The sequence below is a fragment of the Drosophila subpulchrella genome, chromosome 3R (assembly GCF_014743375.2).
Source record: "Drosophila subpulchrella strain 33 F10 #4 breed RU33 chromosome 3R, RU_Dsub_v1.1 Primary Assembly, whole genome shotgun sequence".
NCBI lineage: Eukaryota > Metazoa > Arthropoda > Insecta > Diptera > Drosophilidae > Drosophila > Drosophila subpulchrella.
In genome coordinates this window covers 18,766,747-18,790,655 of record NC_050609.1, presented here as the reverse complement: position 1 = coordinate 18,790,655, position 23,909 = coordinate 18,766,747, and the positions used below count along the sequence as shown (strand labels likewise).

At 39.4% G+C, this 23,909-nt stretch overlaps 2 protein-coding genes across 6 annotated transcripts; both read right to left on the bottom strand.

Moving 5' to 3' along the window:
- Window positions 1–532: 532 nt before the first annotated feature.
- LOC119548263 (suppressor protein SRP40) lies at window positions 533–21,552 on the bottom strand. 5 transcript variants are annotated; one of them, XM_037855411.1, is made up of 8 exons: window positions 20,874–21,552; window positions 10,112–10,361; window positions 9,926–10,037; window positions 8,664–9,210; window positions 7,260–7,433; window positions 2,999–3,604; window positions 1,580–2,666; window positions 533–876 (listed from the first exon to the last, which is right to left on the bottom strand). In XM_037855411.1, the coding sequence occupies exons 1-8, from the start codon at window positions 20,884–20,886 to the stop codon at window positions 834–836; spliced, it is 2,832 nt and encodes a 943-aa protein (XP_037711339.1). In that variant the 5' UTR covers window positions 20,887–21,552; the 3' UTR covers window positions 533–833. The 5 variants fall into 5 exon arrangements, with proteins under 5 accessions (XP_037711339.1, XP_037711348.1, XP_037711357.1 ...); XM_037855420.1 differs by having other exon boundaries at window positions 834–876; window positions 7,260–7,430; XM_037855429.1 differs by lacking the exon at window positions 7,260–7,433 and having other exon boundaries at window positions 834–876; window positions 20,874–21,550.
- Window positions 21,553–22,235: 683 nt separating this feature from the next.
- On the bottom strand, window positions 22,236–23,110 carry LOC119548757 (protein dj-1beta). The gene is made up of 3 exons (XM_037856288.1): window positions 22,951–23,110; window positions 22,566–22,885; window positions 22,236–22,505 (listed from the first exon to the last, which is right to left on the bottom strand). The coding sequence occupies exons 1-3, from the start codon at window positions 23,089–23,091 to the stop codon at window positions 22,352–22,354; spliced, it is 615 nt and encodes a 204-aa protein (XP_037712216.1). The 5' UTR covers window positions 23,092–23,110; the 3' UTR covers window positions 22,236–22,351.
- Window positions 23,111–23,909: the final 799 nt, after the last annotated feature.

Here is a 23,909-nt window from a genome sequence, read left to right as displayed (position 1 = left end):
ACATACCTTTTACACGATCTTGTATATTACATTAGCGAATACTTGAACCATTTACATCAGTTGTGTAAAACAAGTGTAATATAGTTATACCCCTTACTTGTTAAGTAAAATGGTATATTAGATTCGTCGGAAAGTATGACACGCGTACGAAGTGCTAATGTTCTTGAGCACGATCACTAGCCGAGTTGATCTAAGCATGTAAAATGTAAAAATACTCCTACTCCTTTACCTTTGGTTAAAAAATAATAATTTTAAAAGGTCCCATTATAAAGTTATTTATTAAAATTATAAATAGACTTATTAAAATGTAATTTTATGCTCCAATAAAAATATGTGTCGAATTTTTGAATCTAAGAATTGAATAAAATGGAAGATAATTTCCCAATTGAGGTAAGGATTTTCCGAGTAAATCTTAACTATGAAAATAAAACTAATAAAACGATAGTTTCAAGAGCACCAACAAAAAGTTAAATGTAACCAAGGCCTTACTAGCCTACCCTTCTCTTTTTTATAGTTAAACTAGATTTACCACTTTTTTACTAATTATGAAATGTTTATTTTATATCCCATATTAATTTACAATAATATTTACAATTTAAGCGGTACAAAATGCGATATTTTCAACTAAACCACAACATATTTGCTAACAATCGGGAATTGCGGGTCGCTAGCTACGCAGATTGATTCGATTAGACTACAGATAGCTGGTTATGCAGAGGCTTATCACAAAAGAAAAAGGAATATTTTGTACAGGCGGGTCTGTGGGTCATGAATCTCTAGCAGATTACAATTTATATTGATGGTTCGATCTGACGGCGCTATCCGCTGATCAATTAGAACATCCAATTGTCGAATTTCCCGCGGCGCGTTTGCTTGCTGTTTTAAAAAAGAGATTGTATCAAAAAGGTTAGTTTGTTATCCGGCCTTAGATATGTTGATTCTATCGCTATCTATCTATATCAGTCATTTGGAAAAAAATAAGTAAAACATAATCACATCGAAATAAGAAAATGAAAAACATTCAGAAAACATTTAAGTATTTATTTGCATTATTTATTGGTATTGCTTAAGTTTTAGGCATCATCATCATCCACTCCATCGAACTTTGTATATTTCTCTCTCTTTTAGTATATAGTTTATAGTACAGTTTACTCATAACTTTAATACATCTTTAAAAAATAATCATAAATCGTATAAACAAAACAAGTCGCAATCGAAAGCAGCTAAAAGAAATCACACTCTTTAGCTTTCCGGAATGTACGAGTGTATAAAAAATACTTATCGAAATTATCAGATATACAGGGGGGAATACAAAGTATTATAGCGAAAAACGAAACGGTTTTGGCATGCAAAAACGATTGATCGCTAGCGGTTTTGAAAAGATCATTCTGGTGTATAAGTACAGAACACAGAGTACAGATATTTGGGATTGTCTTGGGTTCGGTCTCTACTCTACGACGTTCTACGTTTCTAGGCCTGGGCATAAGTGTATTGTAGAGTTCAGCACTCGCTAAAAATCAAGGACTCAAAGGGCTAGCTAAAAGGCGGTTCTAACTAGGCTCAAACTTGCGTCACGCACTGCGCATATTTGTCCAGTTCGCTCCTCAAAATCTTGACGCGTTCGGCCTCGGATTTCAGGGCATTTACCAGCTCCTCGATGGTTCGCTGTTGGTTCAGCACCAGTCCCTCCAGCTTGTCCACCCGCTGCTCCAGTTGGGCCACCCTCGTGGAGCCGGCATCCTGATGGTTGTTCAGCTGGCTGGAGGGCTTCTCCTTCTCCTCCTGCGACTGCGAGCTGCTGGCATTGGAGCTCTTAACCAGAGGTGAAACACTTCGTTGATTTCGAATGGCCAGACTGTTTGGCCTCGTGGCCTTCGTCTCCTCGTCGCTGCTGGCTGCTTGGACCTTGGCAGCCGTCAAGCTGCGGGACATGATGGCATCGTTGGTGGTGGTGCTGGAGCTACTGGTGGTCACCGAACTGCTGCTGGTCGTTGAGTTCTCCACATACATTGAGGACGTCACCGAAGAGGATTGCACTTTCGTTGTGGTATTGCTACTACTGCTGCTGCTGATGGCCTGCTCGGCGGCAAAGAGTTTGGAGGTCCTTTCGGCCACCGAAGCTCCCCGGGGCTCCACACTGGGCGAGGTCTTCTTCCGAGTGACCTGCGAGGCCTTGAGCTCCTCCATCCAGGGCGCCTTCTTCTTCTCCCACTCGCGTGGCTTCGGTTTGGCCAGCTGTGGCTCCTCACCCGTGGAATTGTCATCGGAGGTCTTTCCTCCAGCACCGCCATCTTCACTCAGCTCACTGGCACTTCCCGCTCCTCCTCCGGATCCGGCCATTCCACTGCCATTCACGTATACGGAATTGTTATTGCTCTCGCCTAGGACATTTATGGCCGCCGATGGAGGACGTCTCTTTGGCGCCTTGACCCTTCCCTGCCGCATGTCCGTGAGTATCGAGGCCCGCTCCACGCGATCGAAGTCCGTATCCTCCACAGCGATGGTAGCCGCTCTCCGGATCACCACGTTGCCAGCTGCTCCGGATTCTGGCAGTTGATTAGCACCTGTGAGCATCTTACTCGCCGTAAGACCATCTGCCAAATCGTGGGACACTGCAGTGGTGAGCTTGCCCTCGGGGTTCTTTTTCTTGCCGCCCAGTAGATTACCTGTGGTTAGGAGATGAAAAATTAGCATGACTCGTGGACTTGCTGGCTGCAACGCTTTTGATCGATTATCAAAAATACTTTGGCTATTAGTAATTGGTGAAAGGCATTCTTTCCTTATCTAAGTACTTCCCATCGATACCATAACTTTATTTAATCAGACACGAGTTCGTTGACCAATTGGAAACGTTAATATACTGGCATATATACCAATAACTGGCATATAGCTACTTCCTATCGGAATTATGATAATTGTTTATGAGTAATATTGTTAGCCAAGTATTTTTCCCAACCATAAAGCGATGCACCGTCAGGCTCTACTGTACAGTACTTACCAGCCACGGGCACTCCACCCGTGGGAGTTTTCTTGAGCGGCACACTTGGCTTCTTGCTGAGCACCGGCGGCGGTGGCGACTTGACCTTCTCGTCCATCATGTTCTCCAGGGATTTGCTCACTGCCGAGGAGGTCAGTCCGGTGGATATTGTGGTGGCCGACGAGGAGGTGGTGGCACTGGAGGTGCTGCTCCGCTGCTGTCCAATGGCCACTGAGGCGCCCACACCCGGCGGTTTGGTCAGATCCAGGTTCTTGTTCTCCAGGGACTTCCTCTGGGCGGCCACATTGCCGGTGGGCAGACCCGTCTCACTCAGGATGTCGTTGAGGGAGTCACGGGAGCCGAAGCTCTCCTTGCGACCCGCCGAGGATGAGGCTGTGGTGGTGCTGCTGGTGGTGCTGTTGCTGCTGCTCCCGGTTTTCTTGATGTACACCTTCGACGTGGTGGAGGAGCTGCCGCCGCCGATCTGCTCCTTCTGCTGCTGCGTGGTCACCGAGGTGGTGCTGCTGGCGTTGCTGGAGTTCGTTGTGGTCATGTGGCTGGCGGTGCTGCTGATCTTCCTCTGGTTCTGGGGCTGCGTGGTGGTTGGCGGCTCGTTGATCGGTGCAACTGGAAAATGGGCAAACAGAGTCAGGGATTAGACACACTGAACGCAATTAGCACCTGCCAAACGACATGCAAACATTCAACTTTATTTACCAACAGTAGAAATCAGTACAAATGCAAAGCAATCAAGGAAGCGTAATATTTGTCGATTGAATAAATGTTTTTTTTACAGATTTACTTAAATGTTTGTGTATTTATTTTTAGGACAGCTAATCGGATATTATTTAAAATTTATTTTTGACCTATGTAAACATTCAAAGAACGTTTTGTATACACGCCAACATTTGTCTTTAATATTTTATTGTTTTTGATTGATTCTGTGCCTCATTTTTTAAGCTTTTCTTTACTTGACTATTAAATTCATACTTTATTTAACGCTTTTGGTTCCTAGGACCACTATTTTTGTCACTATAGCTTGTTTCTCTTAGCCGATATCCACTGCAATTCAGCAATTCGCATTCGGATGAGGTGGTCCATGACTAACCATCCCGGTTCAGAACAGCTGAGCAAGAAACAGCGCGAAACTGGTTTCGCGCCGACAACTTGTTGCCAAATGTCAATAAAACTAATGTGGAAACGCTCAGGGAAACACTCGTACAATAGAAAAACAAACGAAGACCGAACCGAAACTCAAGTTTGAAGCTCAAGCTGAATCTGTATCTGAATCTGAGGCGTAGGAGCGGATCAAAGCGGGCTAAAATAACAAACGGTTTGCTGCAGACGACAACTGACGGGCATAAATAAACGCCAATAAATGGCTGTGATGACAAAAGCCAAATCAAACCAAAGCAAAGCAAGGCAGAGGCAAGACTAAAAGCCAACGAAAAGTATTGAGTAACAAACTTAAAATGTGTAAAGGTCAGACCCAAAGAAATGGCAATAGCCAACAGGAAACGGCAATCTATAAGTCAGGCAACGAACTCGAAATGCCCTTTAAAATTGAAGCCAAATTAATTACTGCAAAGTGCTTTAGTTCAAATAAATAAGTTCAATATGTTTAAAGTCTATAATACATTACGATTTAATATACAAAAAGTCATTTAAAATAATATTAATTTTTTTATAAAATAGGTAGGTGGTTTATTGTCAGCGTTTGACGTGTCTTCGAATCCAAAAATTACTGAAATACACCACCATTTAAGACAGCAATGAATATATTCCACAGTTCCCCAGACGAAGCCCCTAAAGATTCACTGCCGCAATCATCTCTAATTATAATCCCACTTGTTCTGGTGATGTCATATCTCAAAATCGGACTCGCAATATTGATTAGCTTTTTTCTTCAATACTTAAGCTTCAAGTATGCCCAATTTAGGCACGCCCCATCAATCTTGCGATTCCCACGGACTAACCAATGTACCCAAAGTCCAAAGAGGATTTTATGGTAACCAAGCAAAGAATTGGCTTTGTCATGGTCGAATTTCTAAATAAAGGTGGTCGAAAAGAAAAGCGCTTGGCCCAACGACTTTCACTGCTTTTAATGACACAAAAAACAGAGCAAAATGAAATTTGCAATAAAAAAGCAGCGCGAATTTGATATTTTTTGCATTGAGTAATTGAGCGTTAGGTGATTGTCATTATTATGATGATGGCTGTTGTGGTTTTTAGCATTTATTTCTTTTTTTAGACTGGCTGCCAAAGGCTGTTCAACACACACACACGCATTCGCACGCACACTGCACCACGGGCAAAACGAAAGACTTAGGCAACGAACGCGACTTAATGATGACTTTGAATCCGAGACACGCAGCAAATTATAATCATTAATTTACACCTGACTGACACACAAACCATAATTAGAAAAGCGCGCGCCCAAACAGTTTTTCCCCCGACTCAAATGGATTTGAAGAAAATTGAAGAAAACTTCTTTTGCCATGTGGCAGTGGAAAAACTATGACGAATGCAATTGCGCACACAAACTGGGTAAAAACACTATAAATAAGCAATAAAGAAAGCCGCAAGAACGGGAACTGTAGCACACGCACCGCAAAAAGCCAAGAAAAATGATTATTTCTTTCTGTTCTGTAGAGATTTTTTTTTAGCCGCGCCGACGAAAAATATTTCAATAACGTAAATGGTCAAGAAATCACAGCGTACTGACTTGGCCAGAAAGGTAAACAAAAACGCTGGCAAAGGTACGAAACGGAAATGTTGAGAGCGGAATGATATATTTATTTTTCTGTGTTCAACTCTCGGCTCTCTGGCAACTTTGTTGATAAACTAAAACAAAGGGGCTTGGCCCCAAAAAGGCGGGGGAATCCCAGCTAAACGCCGCTGATGAAGACCATCATGATGATCAAAGAGACTTCCAGCTAAGAGAGCGAACTGAAAGAGCTGCCAACCGCAAAAGAGCCGCGTAAAATCAAAAAACAAAAAAAGGTAGCACAAAACCAGTTACGGCCAACTGTTGTTTATTTTAATGATGTTGCTGCTGCTCAAGTGTCGAAGGTGGTTGCTTGGTTGAAAAAAAAACAAATATAAACTGCGACGTTGACAAAAGCAAACGCCAAAGCAAAAATTAAATGCCAAGCATAAATTTCGCAAACTGAAAAACCAGCAACGCTGGAATTCCGCTGGCGACCGCAAAGTATGCTGCGAAATAATTTGTATTAATTAAGTATAATATTTCAACTTTTCGCAAACAGCAAATTGCAAAGTGTTCGAGCAATGCGGGGAAACTCTGCGATTTTCCGAGCAAACAAAGCGAGGAAAACTGCGCAAACAAAACAAACAAGTTTTTCGGTCACCCATGCAAATGACAAAACAAACTCTGCGGCATTCAAAAAAACAAACATGCACCGCAAATTGAAAAGAAAAACCGATCGTAAACAAAGCGCTTTGATTTGGTTAGCACTGCCTCAAAAGACCGCCCCCTGCCACGCCCACCCCCCCGTTGAAGACCCCTCTTTTCTACGCCTGTGGCATCGCGAGTGCCAGGGAAAGCCAAGTAAATAAACCAATGCAGCGGAAGATTTGAAAAGAAAATATTAAGGAGACTATATCCTATCAAATATTGGTTACCCTGGACTCCTGGCATTATCATTTTTCACTACTAGAATATTGAAAAACCTAATCATATTTTTCTTTAAAAAAAGTAATAACATATAATAATAATATTTCTGCATACAAATTATATATGATACGACTAATTCTTGGATACATAGAAAGGGTACAAATATAAACTTTATACGATACAGATATACTTCCAAAAATAACTCAAATGGAAACCTATATAACACAATTTTGAAGTACATAAAAGACAATAAAGTGTAAGCAAATTTTACAAAAATATTTAAAGTTGTGTTTTTTATGATAAGAAAACATTTTGGTTGAACTCCTTTAACAATCTGCTCTACGGACCCCTCATCAATATGCCCTCTCCCACTTAAATAGAGTACACAACCAGGCAAAACATAAATCATAGAAATTATGAGCAAAGAAGGAAGAGGGGCGTTCAAAGCCGGGCAATTTTCCATTTCATATCAAAAACGCCTCGAGGAGGCGCACCAACCAAGCACCGACAGAGAAAGGAAAATGAAAAGTGGCCGAAAAAATATGTGTAAGGAAAAACAAGAAAAGTCAAGAGCCCAGAGGAAAATCGGGGAGGAGGAATGGGGTTCACTCGGCCGCTGCCTACTGGAAAAACTCGTTTACATACAAATCGTGGTGATAAAGCTGGCCATACGCGCGCCCAAGAACTCGAAAGAGCCGCCTCGCTGCGTCCGCCGTGGAGTGCGGACCCCGTCTATAAGGACGGGTCCCGTTCCGGACCCGGATCCGGCGCCCACTCCGCCCCTGGCGCGGGTTCGTGGGCGTGGCAGCGGCGGAGCTGCTGTTGCACCAGTTTGTTTCGTGTATTATTGCAGTGTTTTGTGTTCACAATGTTTTGTAGTTTGTAGTTTGTAGTTTGCAGTTTCATTTATTAAACACCCAAAGTCGTAGAAAATCGTAGTAGAAATAGAGAAGTTCAAGTAGAATGAAAAAGGGAGTAGAGAGGAAGAGAAAAGTGTTGTGGAAAAATTACAGAGAGAAAGACCAACGACTTGGCGTCATAATATACAAAATATGTGAGTGGATACATAAAACAAGAGATAGAGGTACAAGAAAGACGGGAGAAATGGTAAACAAAATTTCCCATAAAAAAGTCATAAAACCTGGGAATAACGAACTTGAAGATGTGGTTTAAACGAAAGATTTTCAAATGGTTTAATTGAAAAGTGCGTGGTGCGTGAAGTGCGTGTAATGGATGTGATGTATCTGAGGTGCCAGCTATTTGATTGGGAAAACTAGCCATCAAATTGATACGGCTTTGCGTATCTAAAACTTTATCCCATTAGCCACTGTCATTGGATGTCAATGGAGTCTGGCATAAAAGCCTATCAAAGAGGAAAGCCATCTGACAAGATGTCTGTAATAAAATACTTCTCTAAAATGCCTACAAAAAACATAAACTATCTAAATAAATATCTACATCTTATTTATATTATAATATTTACACCATTGCATATAGAAAGCAGTTTCAATTAAAATGCTGTACCAAAGTATGTATAAAACCATGTTTAAAACCTTCAAAATCAACCATTATTCAGCCAGTTTATGGCGCGCCTACAAAAAGCTTTGTGCACAAATCCCAAGACAAATATACGTCCATTACGCATCGGTGATAAAAGATATCTGATTCATATTCGCCAGCGGCAATTAAGTCATCTACAAATTTTCCACGGACGATGAAAAACCAACGATCCACTAGATATGCAGCGAATTGATCAATCGGGGGGGTGGGAGTGGCTTATGTCTTTTCTTTTAATTAATTCAATTACCAAACAAACGTTTATTGACTTTGATACCCGCGCGCTACGTCACGACAGCAATTTCGAAGTCTAACGACTTGAGTTTTACAGCCGATGCGTTTGGAAAATTGCCTCCAATTAAGTGGGGGGAAAATGCATTGATGGGTGGTGGTGGAGACTTTTGATGACAACAAACTTGACAGACCGAAATCAAAAATGCGATATGCGATATGACTGAGAGGGAAATCCAATCCAGCCGGGTGAAAACTCACCTTCCGAGGGAGCCAGCATCTTGACAAAGTTGTCGGGGAAAACGCCCACTTTTCCGCGGATTTCTCCTTTCCACCAGCCTTTGTCCGGCAGCTCCGTGGTGATCACTGTGATTATGTCGTCCACCTTGAGCTCCAGCTCGTCGTCGTTTTGCGGGGCGTAGGGGAACTCCACCCGGCAGAATTCCCGCTGGGGCTTGGGTGGCAGCATGGGTACCGCTGCTGCCGCTGATCCCGATCCCGATCCCGAAAATATGGCCGCTGGTTCCGCTGGAGAAGATGTTCCTGCCGCAATCACCCTGCTCTTGGTGGCCTGCTTTGCTGTGGCGGTGGTGCCAATCGATCCCCCTCCCGTTGACACTGTGGATGTGGCTGCCACATTGGCCACATTTGCCGCCTTGGACGTCAGCGACGATGTGGTCACGGTGGCGCCAATTGTCGGTGGCCGTTTGGAGGCCAAAACGGGAGACGGCTCGATATGTTGCACAAAGTTCGATGGGAAGACGCCGACTTTGCTGCGCAGACGACCGCGCCACCAGCCTTCCTCGACCTAAATGAGTAAACAGAGTGGAACAGCAATGAGTGAAATGAACAGACAGAAACCGAGTGTGCTGCACTGCGAGAAATCAAAGAAAGTTCTTGGGGAATTAAATAAATTATTTACTTGATTGGGTATTAATGAATAAATTGAACGATTTTTGATTCCAAACGAATTTTAATCGACAAATTACAATATGAATAAAAATAAACCTAGTAATTCGTATTTCCATTTTCTTTAAAAATGTATGTAAACTCGAATGATTAGAGTTATTTTTGCCTCTGTAAATTCGATGTCTATTACAAATTTTTCATGTCATACTTTTTATTTATTGTGCATTGTAGATTAATAATTCCTCAGTTTGGTTTTGAATTTTCAAATGTTTTATTATTCATACTCTATATATACTTTAGAATATTTTTTGTTATTAAAGAGGCTTTGAAAAACAATGAAATAAAATGATATAAAGCAATAAAGATAACATTATAGAGGTCTTTGTTCGGGGTATAAATAATATCTCCTCTTAGAAATTTCAAAACATTGAGAATTCGAAAACTGAAACAAATACAAATTTGTATACATATATCAGACATTGATTTCCTTTTCCCAACCAATATATTTCTCACAGTGCAGAACGAATTTCAATTTCTATTGGCCCAATAGGTTAAATGGGGGTAGCAAGCCCCCCAGACCCCCATCATCCCCCCGCGACCCTGCGTATACGCACCTCCCCTAGGAATTCAATGACATCACCCACGGCGAGCGTCAGTTCGTCGTCGTTGACTTGTGTGTAACTGTAGATGACTTTGCAGCGGCGATTCGATGTCGCGGATTTGTCCCTGAATTTTGGAGGGATGGAATGGAATGTAAACTTAAATGACGCAATTTTTAAAAGTCGGCCAAAGGGACGAACCTCAGTTGCACAGCTGTTGGCTCGTCGATGTGGTCCCCACTGCCAGAGGTTCCGTTGCCATTGCTGCTGATTCCGGACTCCAGCACACGGACAAAGTTGTCCGGAAACATACCCGTGACGCCGGAGGACTTCAGGGTGCCCTGCCACCAGCCGCCGGGCATCTGCTTGATCCGATGGATGATGGCACCTTTCTGGAGATCCAGCTCGTCCGGCTCCTTGGCCGCGTATTCGTATTCGACTATTGCACAGACTGGAATTAAACAGGAAGGATATTTGTTATTATTATTATTAATTGAGATCATTTAAAAATTAATAGGAAGTTAAGCTTCGGAATTCTTTAAACATGGTAGTACCTCCAGCAAATGATATAATTTTCTATTCTGAAATATAACATACTTTAAATAAATCCCAAAAATACTTAAAGATTTATATATATATATATATATATATATATATACATACTTAAAGATTTAATGACTACAAACTTCACAAATTCTATTAACTCAAGTTCTCCATTTTTAATATGACATAATTATAATATATACAGAATATAGCTAATATGGTTGAGGAATTTTAAAGTGCTATCAGGGGGCAAAATGAGTTACCCAATTATGGCACAAAAACATGACATGTTTGTGCAAATGTTTACAATGGCATCGGGTTGCGCAACGTTTAACCTACTCTAATACCCATCCATATATACACATAAATATATATCGAGCCCCTTCTGAAACGTGACATTTGTCTTTTGCTTTTCCCGCTTTTGGTTTGCCGATGCCGCTGAAAAAGTAAAAGTTACATGACACTCCGTCTACGGAACGGGAATAACAATTTCTGTCGTGGGCGATGACAAATCACGGATCGTGTTTTGGGACTCCATCTCCACATCCCCATCCACCCATTAATCAAACAATCTGTCGTATTTGGGTCACTGAGTACTTGGCACTCCGTCATAACTGATTATTCCCGGGCCACAGTTTCCAATCTTAGCTAAAATGGAGTCATCCAGTGGCACTCTCTGATTATCAGAAGGCGCAATAAAATTCATGAGTAATCTTACTACCAGAGAAAACATTAGAAAAATATATTCACACATCAAATATAACATTTGAATACACGTATATAATTAAAGTGTAAACTATTATATTTTAATGAAATATGCTTGTGGAATACTCTATTAAACTATTCAATGTTTTACATACATCCATTGTCCATTATCCATGTTCAACATCTCAATGAAATCTTCAAGCCTCATCGAGCATAGACCAGCCTCTTCTTTTGACCAGCAATTTAATGGAAAGCCATTAAGTCTGATCATAAACTTTTAATTTCCATAAAACTAGCTTCCCATAAACACACTTCTTAATCATCAGCATCTGGTTTAGCATCCCAAACAGAATACAATTTGTCATGACGCATGTTAAAAACAATGAGACCATGACTGACTGACATTTTATTAGAAACCAGCATTATAAACTATATTTTCCCCGAGTCGCAAAAGGCGACAGCTTGAAAATGTAAATTAAAATTTTAAATAGCCGCCACGTTGAACTTATTTGGCTTTGGAGGTTGCTGCCCCCGCACAATTGACTCAGTTTTTTATTTATTTCTTGTCTTATCGAGTGTTTGGATGCCGTGTCTAATTTTTGAAGGCTTTTACATACGAGTGATGGGAATACCCTCACGGAAAGCGCAGTTTATTAAAGGAAAAGAGTATTGAAGCCTCTTCAGGGAACTCAAACACATTCGAACCACTTATTGGCTTAGGAAAAGAAAGAAAAACGAAAAAACGAAAACGAAGAGGGCCGCAAATAAACAAACAACATAGTAATAAATTCCTGGGCTACGTGATGTCGTTTATATCGACACTTCTAATATGGGTCAGTTTGTAGAGGGGAATTCTCTACCTAATACCAATCCGTCAGAACTTGATGGGTAATGTGTCCAGGAAAACTGAAAATTGTCATTGGTTAGCCAACGTTTAATGGGTGTAAAATCAGCCATTGAAGTTGATCGCTTGATGGCATTAAAGCGTCTCGAAGTGCTTTCCATTTTCCGCTCGTTTCGATTTAGCTCTTAACATTTCTTTTAATGACAGGGGTATTTGAGGGGTTTGGGAGGTTTTGGGGGATTTGAGGGGAGATGGGGCCACCAGCGGTGAAGTGCCTGCCAATCGAAAACCAAAGCAGTTTCGTCAAGAGCGAATAGTTATAATTTCACTCCAGTTAAAGTCGCAATCGCAGTAGTTTCAGTTCCAGTCCCCGAAGAAACCGTCGTCTGCGATCGAGATTGAGATCCGGCGATGAAGTGGCAAAAGTGCTGCAGCAAAAGCCAGCAACGCACTGCAATAACAACCAATGGACAGACAGACGGACGGAACCATCAAAGTCTTTAAAGAAAAGCTTGAAAAACAAAAGACAGCTGGGGATGGCACTTAGATCGTGAGCTCTGATGCAATACCATCGATTTAAGTAATTTAAATGTGATTACTCCGATCAGTTCTAGCTCAACTTAACACAAGCTTTGAAATTATTTTGCAGTGAAAGTAAAAGAACGTTTTTAAACATTCAGTGTAGTATCCAAAAGATTAAAAATTTAAAAGCGAAAAAATTAATGAAATATATTTATAATTATTTTTATAAAATTGATTGATCTGAATGATGAGGATTTCATCTTAATGTTTCATTAAAAATAACTTAAACTGATATTTTTTAACAAAATGATAATTAATTGTAATTAGGAATAAATTAATCTCTTTTACAAAATATAAACAGATACATTTTTCTTTTAAAAAGTGAAAGTAAGAAGAATCTTTCTTTAAAAATAGTACTTTTCATTAATAATTATTTACTTAACAATAAACATTCGTGTCACGCTTGCATCCCCACCAAGTGCCAATTTGTATCTAGGCCAACGGCAGCCGACTGGCCCGTTCCTATCTGAGTATCTCGGTATCCGAGTATCTTTGTATCTTTGTATCCGAATGGCCAAGTATCTGAGTTCGTGAGTGCCTTAGCCACACTGTTTAACCTACGCGACTGTAAAAGGCAAACAAAGCGACAGCCAAATGAACCTTTAATGCGGTTTTTGTTTTTCAAACTTTTTCATCTTCCTCTCTGGCGATTCGCCGCCGCTTTCCTCTTTGTTTTTCGCTCATATGCTGGGTACGCTTGAATAACAATAATAACCGACCGCAAAGCGCGCTGAATGGGTGGAAAGAATGGAGGAGAGTGTTGAAAGAGGGCCTAGAATGGGCGGTATGCAGCTGAGAAATGAGCCGCGTCTGGAAAAGCTACACGGGAAATAATTCCACCATCTAACTTAATATTTACTGAAAAAAGAATCAGATAGTGCATTTGAGATGGGTTATGGGTTATGGGTTGAGCTTATGCCGGCAGATCAGTGTGTCTAAATCTTGGTCCATGTCCTTTCAATTAATCATAGCTCCAATAGTACCCATTTCCATTTAGATATTACTCGTTATAGAAATTTTTTATCAAATAAGAAACTACCCAATCGATCTCTATTTTTTCCTGTGTACAGAAAATGGTGAAAATCAGGCGCCAAATGGTGGAAAGCGAGGAAACGCGCAGCAGAGTCGTGTGAAAAGCCTGATGAAAGAGCCGAGTGCCGAATGGGAAAACCAAATGTGTAAATGTGTCAAAAGCGGAGAAAATCGCATGACAGACGCAGCCGCCAACTGCCGCCGCCAGAGGGCGTGTTGGTCGTCATGGAATTGTGGGTGTTCGGGTGTTTTTCTGTTTAGTATTTTGCCTTGTAATATTCTCGTAAATGCGATCATTGAGATACAGGGGTTTGTTGTGAATTCAGCTTCCCCCAATGTCAAACAGCACATCATGTCCGCCATAAAGATATGCAAATCGGTTACTATATATTTTAAAATATGGCGCGAAAACAGGTTAAGGTGTGAGCTGTTTATGAAGAGGGGAAAATGAGATTTGAGCATAACCAACAGAAAACTTACTCTAAAAACATACTTAAGCACCACTCCATAAAGAGTATTATAATTTACACATACTTCTTCGACAATCTGGTATACCCCTACAATCTTCATGATAATAAAAAACAACATTGTTGCTTCTCCCCTCTCATCTGCATTCTCCCCCCATATACATAAAGTTCAACTGATGCATCCCAAAGATTACCGAAACGGGTAAGCTCTGCATAAAACATGTTAAATATAACCTGCAACCGGTTCAGCTGAGCAGCTGCCTTTATTTGCTGGTGGCCAAGGGTGCGGCAAAAGTCCCAAAGTTCCGTTCAAAACAAACACCTCCAGCAAACACCACCCCCTCCCCCTCAAGCTGACACCACCCCCGACCCTCCCCCTTTGAGGTGAGCAAACAAGAACATGCTAATTGGTTTAACTATCGGTTTTGGTGCCTTTGAATTTCGGTTTTGCTTGGTTTGGCCTCTAGTACAGATAAAGAAATATCTATAAAAACATTGCTCTTTAAGTATTTATAATTTTTAAATTATTTTACTGTATATTAGTTTAGTTTAACACAATAATAAATATATCTTATACTATATAAGGTGTTTTCAATTTAGGTATTTTTTGAGTTCTGATATGATAACCTCATCGATCGCTGAGTAAGGCATGAAAGAATTCTAATGATAATGAATTAAGTAAAAAAAATTATTAAAAATATTAAATTTAGAAACCTTTAAGAACATCTTTCTCTGTGTATTTGTTCCAAAGGTGCGATGTTGGCGGTGGGGGAGATGCCGTGAACCGTAAACGGTAAATTGCCTTTGCGTGAGTTCGACTTTTAAATATGCAAGTCCCCGAGGTTTTCAGAGGCTTTCAAGGGGGGGAAAGGCCAAAGAAGGGGTTATCCACATGCATAAGTGAGTACTGCGTCGGTTCAGTTAGTGAGTTCAGTGCAGATACAGTGAGTTAATGGAGCTGACCTGTCTGAATGCCTGTTTTCTTTGGGGGCGGGCTTCCAACTGGAAACTGGCATGACCTGGTTAAAACTTTTATTTGTTCTATTTGGGCCGACAAGGAGGGTTTAAGTGCTATAAGACAAACACAGAAGCGCTGGATATTGATTGGGAAGTGTTTTTTTTTTAACTTAATAATCTCTACGAATACAGCTGAAGAATAAGACGAAACTAATATAAATAATTAATAATCGGTTATATTAAAGACAGTTTAATAGTATTTTTTATTGAATATTATCGGGTAATTAAGCTTTGTTGAAAGATTTAATTAATTTATACATGTTATATTAAATAATTTTTAGTAGTTTCATTCTGGGCTGTTACTATGCGTAAAAATATATTTTAAATAAATCAAAATAAATCATATTCAAGGAATAACATTTTTTAAGTCAACCCTTTCAGCCCAGAGCTTGCTCTGTAAATAAAATTCTTAGAATCGTGAAATCGTGCATGACTGAATATAAATAATCACCTTTCCGAGCAGCTGCTACCAGTTTTAAAAGGTCTAAGGCGATTTACCAACCCTCATTATAATTATTTTGTATGCAGGTCAGCTCTGAGTTCCAAAATCAATTCCAGAGCACACGAGAAAACGGCAAAAATGTCAGGCCCCAGAAGTCAAAAGTCAATTTTTCTTTTCCCTCTTAGTCGTCCTTAAAAACGAAAGCACACAAACACATCCTTGATGAACCCAGCCCACACAGGTGACCTTGACTTATGAGCTTTTGCTGGCCCCTGAAATACAAAAATAAAGGCAATTGCTCAAGTTCAAGGCCGCACATTGCGTGTGAAAACAGAGGCACTAAACTAATTCGTTTGTCGCCAAATGAGCTGCATTTCAATTGGTTTTAATTGGGGGAACCACACAATTATGAGGTCCACATGCACTAAACAGTCCATCAATTGACATTTTATGAATCACTGCCTTTAAGAGAGGGCCTAAACTCCACTGATAAGTCAGGGGGACGACCTTATCGATGGAGTGAATAACTGCAGGGCGATAAACAAAGAGTGGCATTTACATTCGAGTTCGATTAAGTCATGGCCGGAGGTGTCGTCATTGACACGCGTGACCATTAGAAAACACTGGAAAAATATCAATACAATGTCAAAAAAAATATGGAAAACCCACTAAAAGATTAAAATTAACAACAATTACATATTATGCTTTAGTTATTTAAAAACTTCACATAATATCACTTTTTGTATCAATGTTAAGTATTTAAATTCTCTTAATATATGAACCTGAGATCTAATAATTGTGTTAAGGGGTTTAACGGAAACAATAAATAATACAAATTCTTGATTAATTTCGATAAAAAAAGGTGATTAAAGCAATACATTTCTAGCTTCAGAATTGATTTAAAAGGGTTTTCAAGTGTAAGCCTCTTATAGGAAAAATCACTTCACCCTTGACCATCACTTGAATGCATTTCCATTTCAATTGAATGCGGCAGAGCTGCTAGCCGATGGCAAACGAAGCATGGAAAAGCTGGCCAAACGCAGGTTTCAATTGAAAAGCCATGCCCCACCCCCTTTGCCCAGTTTTTCCCCTCCGCCCATGTGATTTGTGTGGCAATATGTTGCGGCGATCGCTGCTCAATTCCAAAGAGTTTACGATGGAAAGTGTTGGGGAGCAGTCATCCCATTCATCCATCCATCAGCAATTGCAGCTGATGAGTTGTGCATTAGCCAAATGAAACGGGGAAAATAAAATAAAATGTGCAGCTGGAGGTCAAGAGAGGCCAGCTGATTAAAGGGGATTTTCCTAAGAGTCAAACTTGTGAGATATGGTTACTTAAAGTCTGAAAATAAAAAATATACTTTAGGGCTTCTTATCAACAATTTCCGTCTTTAAAATTTATGATAAAAAAACGAAATTTAAATTTCATTTAGAAAAATATATAAATGTTTAAAATATTTAAAACAAAAATACCCATATCTTTTCAAGTTGTTTAATTTGTTCAAAAAGAACAACATATTTCTTTATCTTTTTTAATGTTTTAACAATTAAGATTCCCTCACAGATCTAAACAATGAAACACTTTGATGGTTTATTATTTCAATTAATAACAAAGTAAACAGAAGTAAACAAAGAAGAGGCCTTATAATTCTTAGGAATCCATTGCACTTAATCCTAGCAGAGAGGCCTTGGAGTTCATTTGGGTCTTATCAGTTCATTGATATGGAATGCCATATAGTTTACTCGAAGAGGGACCCGCATGTTTCCCCTGCAAACATAAAGATAAACGAAAAGAGGCGCAGGGCAATTCAAGTTGATTTCTAGATCGGAGAACAAACATTAAATAAACTTGGCATACTTTTTTTATAGAATCCCTTGTCAGGGACGGAAGCATATATATAGCAAAATGAGAGAACTCATATCTCTAATTTTCTATTTAGTTCTCCTCCCCTTTTTTTGATAACCCGGGCACAAAAGTCTGAGGAATCGCGATAAGATAGGTGGGCAGGCGAAAAATGCCAGCTAAAATACAATTTTGCCACTCGAATTCGAGTCTGAGTCACCAGAAAGTCACAACTGTTGAATGCACTCGACCAGCAGAAAATTAAAAACAAAATAAGCCGCGAAAAGTAAATTATTTGCATATCAATAAAGCGGTTCTGTTCGCTTCGCCTGCGACGAAATGCAAAAAAATTGAATGTTCTTTGCCATTTTTGTTTTTTGCATTGTACATTCACGCTCTTGCCGGGGCATATCCGGCGATTATACTTCCCAGTATTAAATATTTTCATTACAGAGGAAAGTGGACTTTAACAGGAAACTGGGAAGTCCCTTATAATATCAGGGAAGTGTGAAAAAGCATTTATTTTTGGTAAAAATCTGTCCTCTGATAATTTAGGTATTAATATTAAAACTAAATTTAAAAAATAATATGAATTTAATATTGAACATTAAACAACTATCGAACTTCAAATATTTTACTATAATTACCTTTGTGAATGACTCACTCCTTTCATGCATAGAGTATTCCCCCATCGCCGAACTTGTGCCCTTAATTCGTGATTGTCGTGAGCATTTCTGGGAACTCAAAGTGACTCATAAAGCGATCCGTCAGGTCTTTCAAAATGAAGAAATATGAGGAAGTTATAGGCAGAGAAAGAGTTTTATAAGAAGTGGCTAATGGTAATGGGCCAGCTGAGGGCGTGGTCCCCGGGTTCTTCATTAACCCATTCCGCGGCCCACGCAAAATTCAATTCCAGACAAAAATCCAGGCGTGGCGAGAGCAATTTATTAAATTGTCAGGAAAGCTTTGGCATAAGGAGTGTTTGGGCCCCTCAGATATGGATATGATAAGATAAAAACCTAGCAAAATGTGTTGCAAATGGGAAATCTGATAAAATGTTTTCATTTGGCGATTCATTTGTGTTGACCATTGATTGCCATTGTTGCCTGTTTTTTGTGTTTTGTGTTGGCGTTACATAAACGCCAGTCGGAATCACTTAAGCAGGCGGAAGAAAGCAGCTTTGTTTGGGATGCAAATGTAGTAAACGTAGGTATATATAGAGAGCTGGCCTCTTCCATTGTCTGTCCAGGTCCCATGGAAATTGTTCATCAAAAGAAATCATCAGTAAAAACTGCTGCGGGTGCGGTGCATATTTTTTAAGGAGGGGTCTTTCAATCAGCTTCCATTATCAGCCGGCAAACATCGGGGAAAAGTCTGAAACACAAAGGCGGGGGCTCCACAATCTTGGGTCGTGGGTCCTCTTCATAAAGAAGCCGTAACAAGGTTGAACTGCACATTAAGATTTATTAATATTGTCCGGCATAGAGCCCCTCCTCAGTAGTTCCAATCGATCCCGGATTATCTCTTTGTAGAACTCTGAACAGTAGCCAAAGGGTCAGAAAAGGGTGAGCTTTTGAACTGATTGTGGGGAAAAACCTATATATTTACAAAGAAAACAAAAGCTAAGCTTGAAAAATGCAAAAAGGAAAGTAAAAAGTAAGCTGGTTTTCTATATTTAGTCTTTGTTTTGCCACCACATTCAAGGTTATGTAAATAAATTGCTCTTCACAAGTTCCCTCTAATTGGAATTGTTAATAGATGGTATTAAATAATCGGCAGGGAGGTTTTTGCATCATATTAGTCGGAAAGTTAGAGCAAAATAATCTAGTTAATAAGAAAATGTTTTAAGAACTCTTTTTTTAAGGAACTTCAAAAGAAAATAAAATATTTATAATTTTAAATTTTACATTTGATAACAAAGTTAAAATTCCCCATTCGCTGTAACAAAAGAGATGGGTTCATTTCACAATCAAAACAACTTAATTAGCTTTCATTCAGAGAGGCTTACAAAAGAGTTAATTAAAATGTTAGAAACCGCAATATTTTCATCGGATTTTGCCCTGAATCACAGGTTTTTATATATAGCTGACCAGAAAGAGAGATTTTCCACTAATTTGCATCGCAGAACATTTGTTCTCCAGTTCCCATTGTGAACCTGAAAAGTTTTCAGGGGGTTAAGTGCGGGCAGCGAAAATAAAATTGATGGCAACATGAAATCATCAAAACGCAGAAATTCTCATTTAAAATACCTTTTCTTCGGCCACCCTCTAAAACCGGTTCCCATATTGTTTTTTCCTGTTTTGTTTTAACCTTTACTAGATTTGTTTGTTAACCAACTTTTGGTTTATTGCTGTAAAATCGTGGTCGTAAAAGTGTGAAAAACAACCGGGCTTTAACAGAACCGCTAGTCAGCCAAGGGATTTGATTTAAATTCGAGTCAAAAAGAAAACAAAGGAAAAACCAAGTGTCCTTGGGTTAAGATGACACACCCACCCCGAAAAGCAACAATAACAAGAAGAGTTTTTCGGGCGCACAAAATGCGAATATGGGTAACAAAAGGCAGACGGCAAAAATAGACGGACCCACCCCGAAAAACTAGGCAAAATACAACAACAAAACGGGAATGGGATTGGAGTTTCAGGATAGGTGAATTTTATATACCCTTTAAGATGCTAGAAAAATTGGAGTTACAGCGGTACAACTTGGAAAAACCTTTTGAAATTTTGTTATTCGAACATCATTTGGTATGATATACGTTTTCCATAAAAATCTTAGTTCCTATACACATTTGGGCTACAGTTTTCAGAACTCTTAAAAATCTACTGCTGTCTTAGAAAAAATAATATATTTTAAAAGAATATTATTCCAGTAAATGTTGTTATTGATATAAATATTTTATCCACATCTTTAAATCTAATAAATAAAAGTGTTCTGTACTGTAATACCAGACTTTTTCAGGGTATAAAAACTGAAGGAGTGTTAAACTTACTGATATAGATATAGATACTATATCATATTAAAGATCCACCAAATAAAAGTTATCCATATCGTAATACCCTACTTTCTAAGGGTACTAAAACTGAAGGAGTGTAAAACTTACTGATACTTATATAGATACTTTATCATCTCTACAGATCCACTAAAAAAAAGTTATCCACGTTGTAAAACCCTGCTTTCTAAGGGCATTAAAACTGCAGGAGTGTGGAACTTACTGATTTTAATATAGGTACTCTAACATATCTATAGGTCCACTAAAAAATTTATCCATGTTGTAATGCCCTGATTAATATAGGTACTCTACTATATCTTTTGGTCTACTAAAAAAGTTATCCGTGTTGCAATACCCTACTTTCTAAGGGCATTAAAACTGGAACTTACTGATATTAATATAGGTACTCTACCATATCTTTTGGTCTACTAAAAAAGTTATCCACATCGTAATACCCTACTTTCTAAGGGCACTAAAACTGCAGGAGTGTAGAACTTACTGTTGTTTTCCATGTTGTTGACTGATTACTGGTGGCCAGCGTTTTCAGCAGGTTCAATGCACGGCTGTATCTTTTTTTGTATCTTGAATACGAGTTTATAAATCACGCGCGTTAACCGCGAAAGAAACGGAAGGTAGGAATTACCTAGAATTTTTATATACACAAGTATTCCAGCGACGTGTTTTTTTTTATTTATTTTGACCCTGTTCGTTAAATTTCAACAAAGAGCGAGGGGGAGAAAGACGGAAAGAGAGAGGGAGAGAGCGCATTTAATTTTGCGTCACGTAGAAAATGCCGCACCGAATTTTCTTCTTTTTATTTGTTGCAGCTCTCTCGTTTGTCCCTCATTCGCTGCACTTTTCGCTTCTTATCTTCGTTTGCTTCCTTTCGGTTTCTTATTTCTCATTTGTTGGCACGCACTTGCATTTCGCTTCTCCTTTCCACGCTCATTCGTATGCACTTTTATTTACTTTGCTTCGATTTGCTTACTTTGCTTTTGATTTGCGCCACTTTGTAACGGTTTTTTCGCTTTTTCGAAGGCCGAATCACTTTTTGGGCTTGATTAAATGCGCTTTTGCCTGAATTGGTAGCAAATTTGTTTTTAGCGGAGCGAAAAACGCGACTCGCCGACGAACACCCACAACAACCGTTCACCGCCACTCCGAAAAAACAACAAAAACAAAACTTGAGGCGATTCCGTGTTTCGCCGTTTGGCGGCTGCTCTCTCGCTCGCGCTCTCTCTCACGGTTGCTTACGTTTGCTTACGTGCAAACACAAAAATACTAGAAAAACCATTTCGTGGGATTTGGTATTTGCTGGAAATGCAATTCAATGCAAAACAAACATACGAAAATACGAATACGAACTAAGCGAAAGTCAAATGTGTTATTTCCGAGGCTCTTTTAACTCAGTAGACCAGTTTTGTTGGGTATTAAAATGCCTCTCTCAAACATTACGTATCACGTAAGCACCGCAACGGCGGTATGACCGTTGGCGGTTTTAGGGGAAATACCGCGTTATGCCGGGAAAGTGGGGGTGCGAACCGCGGTTCGGAGCCAGGGTGCTAGCAGGGACACGCTCCCAGCAGGGGTATTCCGCTTGCTAACTATTTGAAATGAATATTCAATTATAATTTTATCAAATTAAATTGAAATGTAACCTATTTGTGGGTCTATATTGCGGTATTTTTAGTGTAGTTCTTCAAATTATGATGTTTTTATGTATAAGCTGCAAATTGTGAATTTCTAACGTGTGTAAATACAACCTCCATAAAAAAACCAAAATTGTATTGTACTAAAATTACAAAATTAGGAATATATACAATTAAAGACACCTATTTGTAGATACCACAACTGTTATTTCTTAGCATTGCTTTGTTCAAAATGTTTTTAATTCAGTTCTTGGTTACATAAATTGCTTAAAACAATTCGTGCGACAGCTCTTTAATAAATATTAAATGAGAGTACCCATTTGCTACTTTAATAGGCTACAAGAAGACCCTTTGCGACCTCCTGGACTTTTTCCTTGCCCGCCAATTCTTCGGCAATTTTAAGAGCAAATTCATAGGCCGTTCCTGGACCTCGACTAGTGATGAGATTTCCATCCTGAACCACATTCTTGTCATCCACATAGCTAAAAGAAAATGGTACTTTTTAAGAAGGGAGTCCTAAAATATAAATAAATATTAGATACCTGTACTTATCGACCAGCTGGGGCTTCATGGAGGGATATGAGGTGAGGGACTTTCCCGAGGCGATTCCGTGTTTGGCCAAAACGGTGGGGGCGGCACAGATTGCGGCGATGAGACCTCCGCTGGATTCCTGGTTCTTGAGGATATCCCCAACCAGCGAAGACTCTCCCATGGCATTGGAACCTCCCAATCCCCCGGGCAGAACCACCACATCGAATTTATCGGAGGATACCTTGGCCAGCGAGGTATCGGGAAGTATTTGCACATCCCGAGAGCATTTCACCGCCTCAGCATCTTTCAAGCCGGCGACGGTGACCTTGATCTGTCAGAACATATAGTAGGTATATGGTATATGGTAGGTACTTAATGGTATAGTACAGAACTTACCCCCGCACGCCTCAAAACATCGGCGGCTATGATAAACTCCATTTCCTCTGCTCCAGGAGCCAAGATAACCAGTGCACTCTTCGACATTCTAACAATCTTACAAAAATGCCTTGAAATTGCAGGAAATCCTAAGAAGACCATATAGCTACGATAATTTATCGATGGCGATTGTAATAACAACGCAGCTTTGAGCAGCAAATGTCGATATATTTGAAACTGTTGGCGGGAACATAATTAAGAAATTAACAACACAATAATTTCAGTGTTTTGGAAAATAATTATTTATAACTTTTAAATACAATAAAGTCATAGATTTAGCAGTATGAGAATTTGCTAGTTGAGTCTCATCGACCTTTCTATTTTTTGTCTTCTCCTTAACCAAAATGGCCCGTTTTTTTTACCAAATTGACTAAAAATGTTGACCTTAAAAAAATGCTTAAAACATATAAAATGTCGTTGTCTTGCCACTGGTTTAAGCAATTTTGTCACATATGTGGCACTTGGCGGAATCTGCAGTTATGTATTTAAAACACTTTCATACCTCCGATCTACCTTTAAAATTGTTCTCCGTTTTATTTTCCTCGTCGGAATCAGAAATAGGTTCTGCTTGTCTTTTCTACAAATTTCAGTCGCGTCAAATTGCACTGTTGCATTGGCAAAAGAATCGATTCTCAAAAAAGAATCGAGTTTTTTGGGGGTAAAGAATAGATTTAATCGAATCGGAGTCCAGCTCTACCAGTTATCTACTTACTTGCACTGTGTGAAACTTCCGAATGTGGGTCAGCATCGCTTCAGCGCTCTTGACAATCTTGTTTCAGCCCTGAAAGTTTATTTTAATTAATAACATACAGTAATATTTGATTTAATAATAAATATTTGTAACATACAAGTCTTTAAAAACACTTACCGCAATCGAGCAAAAGAAAAGGAGTCTTATTTTTAACGGATCATGCATCCTG

Excerpts from the sequence above, each read along its gene's own strand:
- LOC119548263 (XM_037855411.1), bottom strand. Across the intron at positions 9,211-9,925 it reads TCATTGAATTCCTAGGGGAG|GTCGAGGAAGGCTGGTGGCG; the intron begins GTGCGTATACGC and ends TTACTCATTTAG. Across the intron at positions 2,667-2,998 it reads GGGTGGAGTGCCCGTGGCTG|GTAATCTACTGGGCGGCAAG; the intron begins GTAAGTACTGTA and ends TCCTAACCACAG.
- LOC119548757 (XM_037856288.1), bottom strand. The coding sequence starts at position 23,091 with ATGGTCTTCTTAGGATTTCCTGCAATTTCAAGGCATTTTTGTAAGATT. Across the intron at positions 22,886-22,950 it reads ATGTTTTGAGGCGTGCGGGG|ATCAAGGTCACCGTCGCCGG; the intron begins GTAAGTTCTGTA and ends ATGTTCTGACAG. Across the intron at positions 22,506-22,565 it reads CAGCTGGTCGATAAGTACAG|CTATGTGGATGACAAGAATG; the intron begins GTATCTAATATT and ends ATTTTCTTTTAG.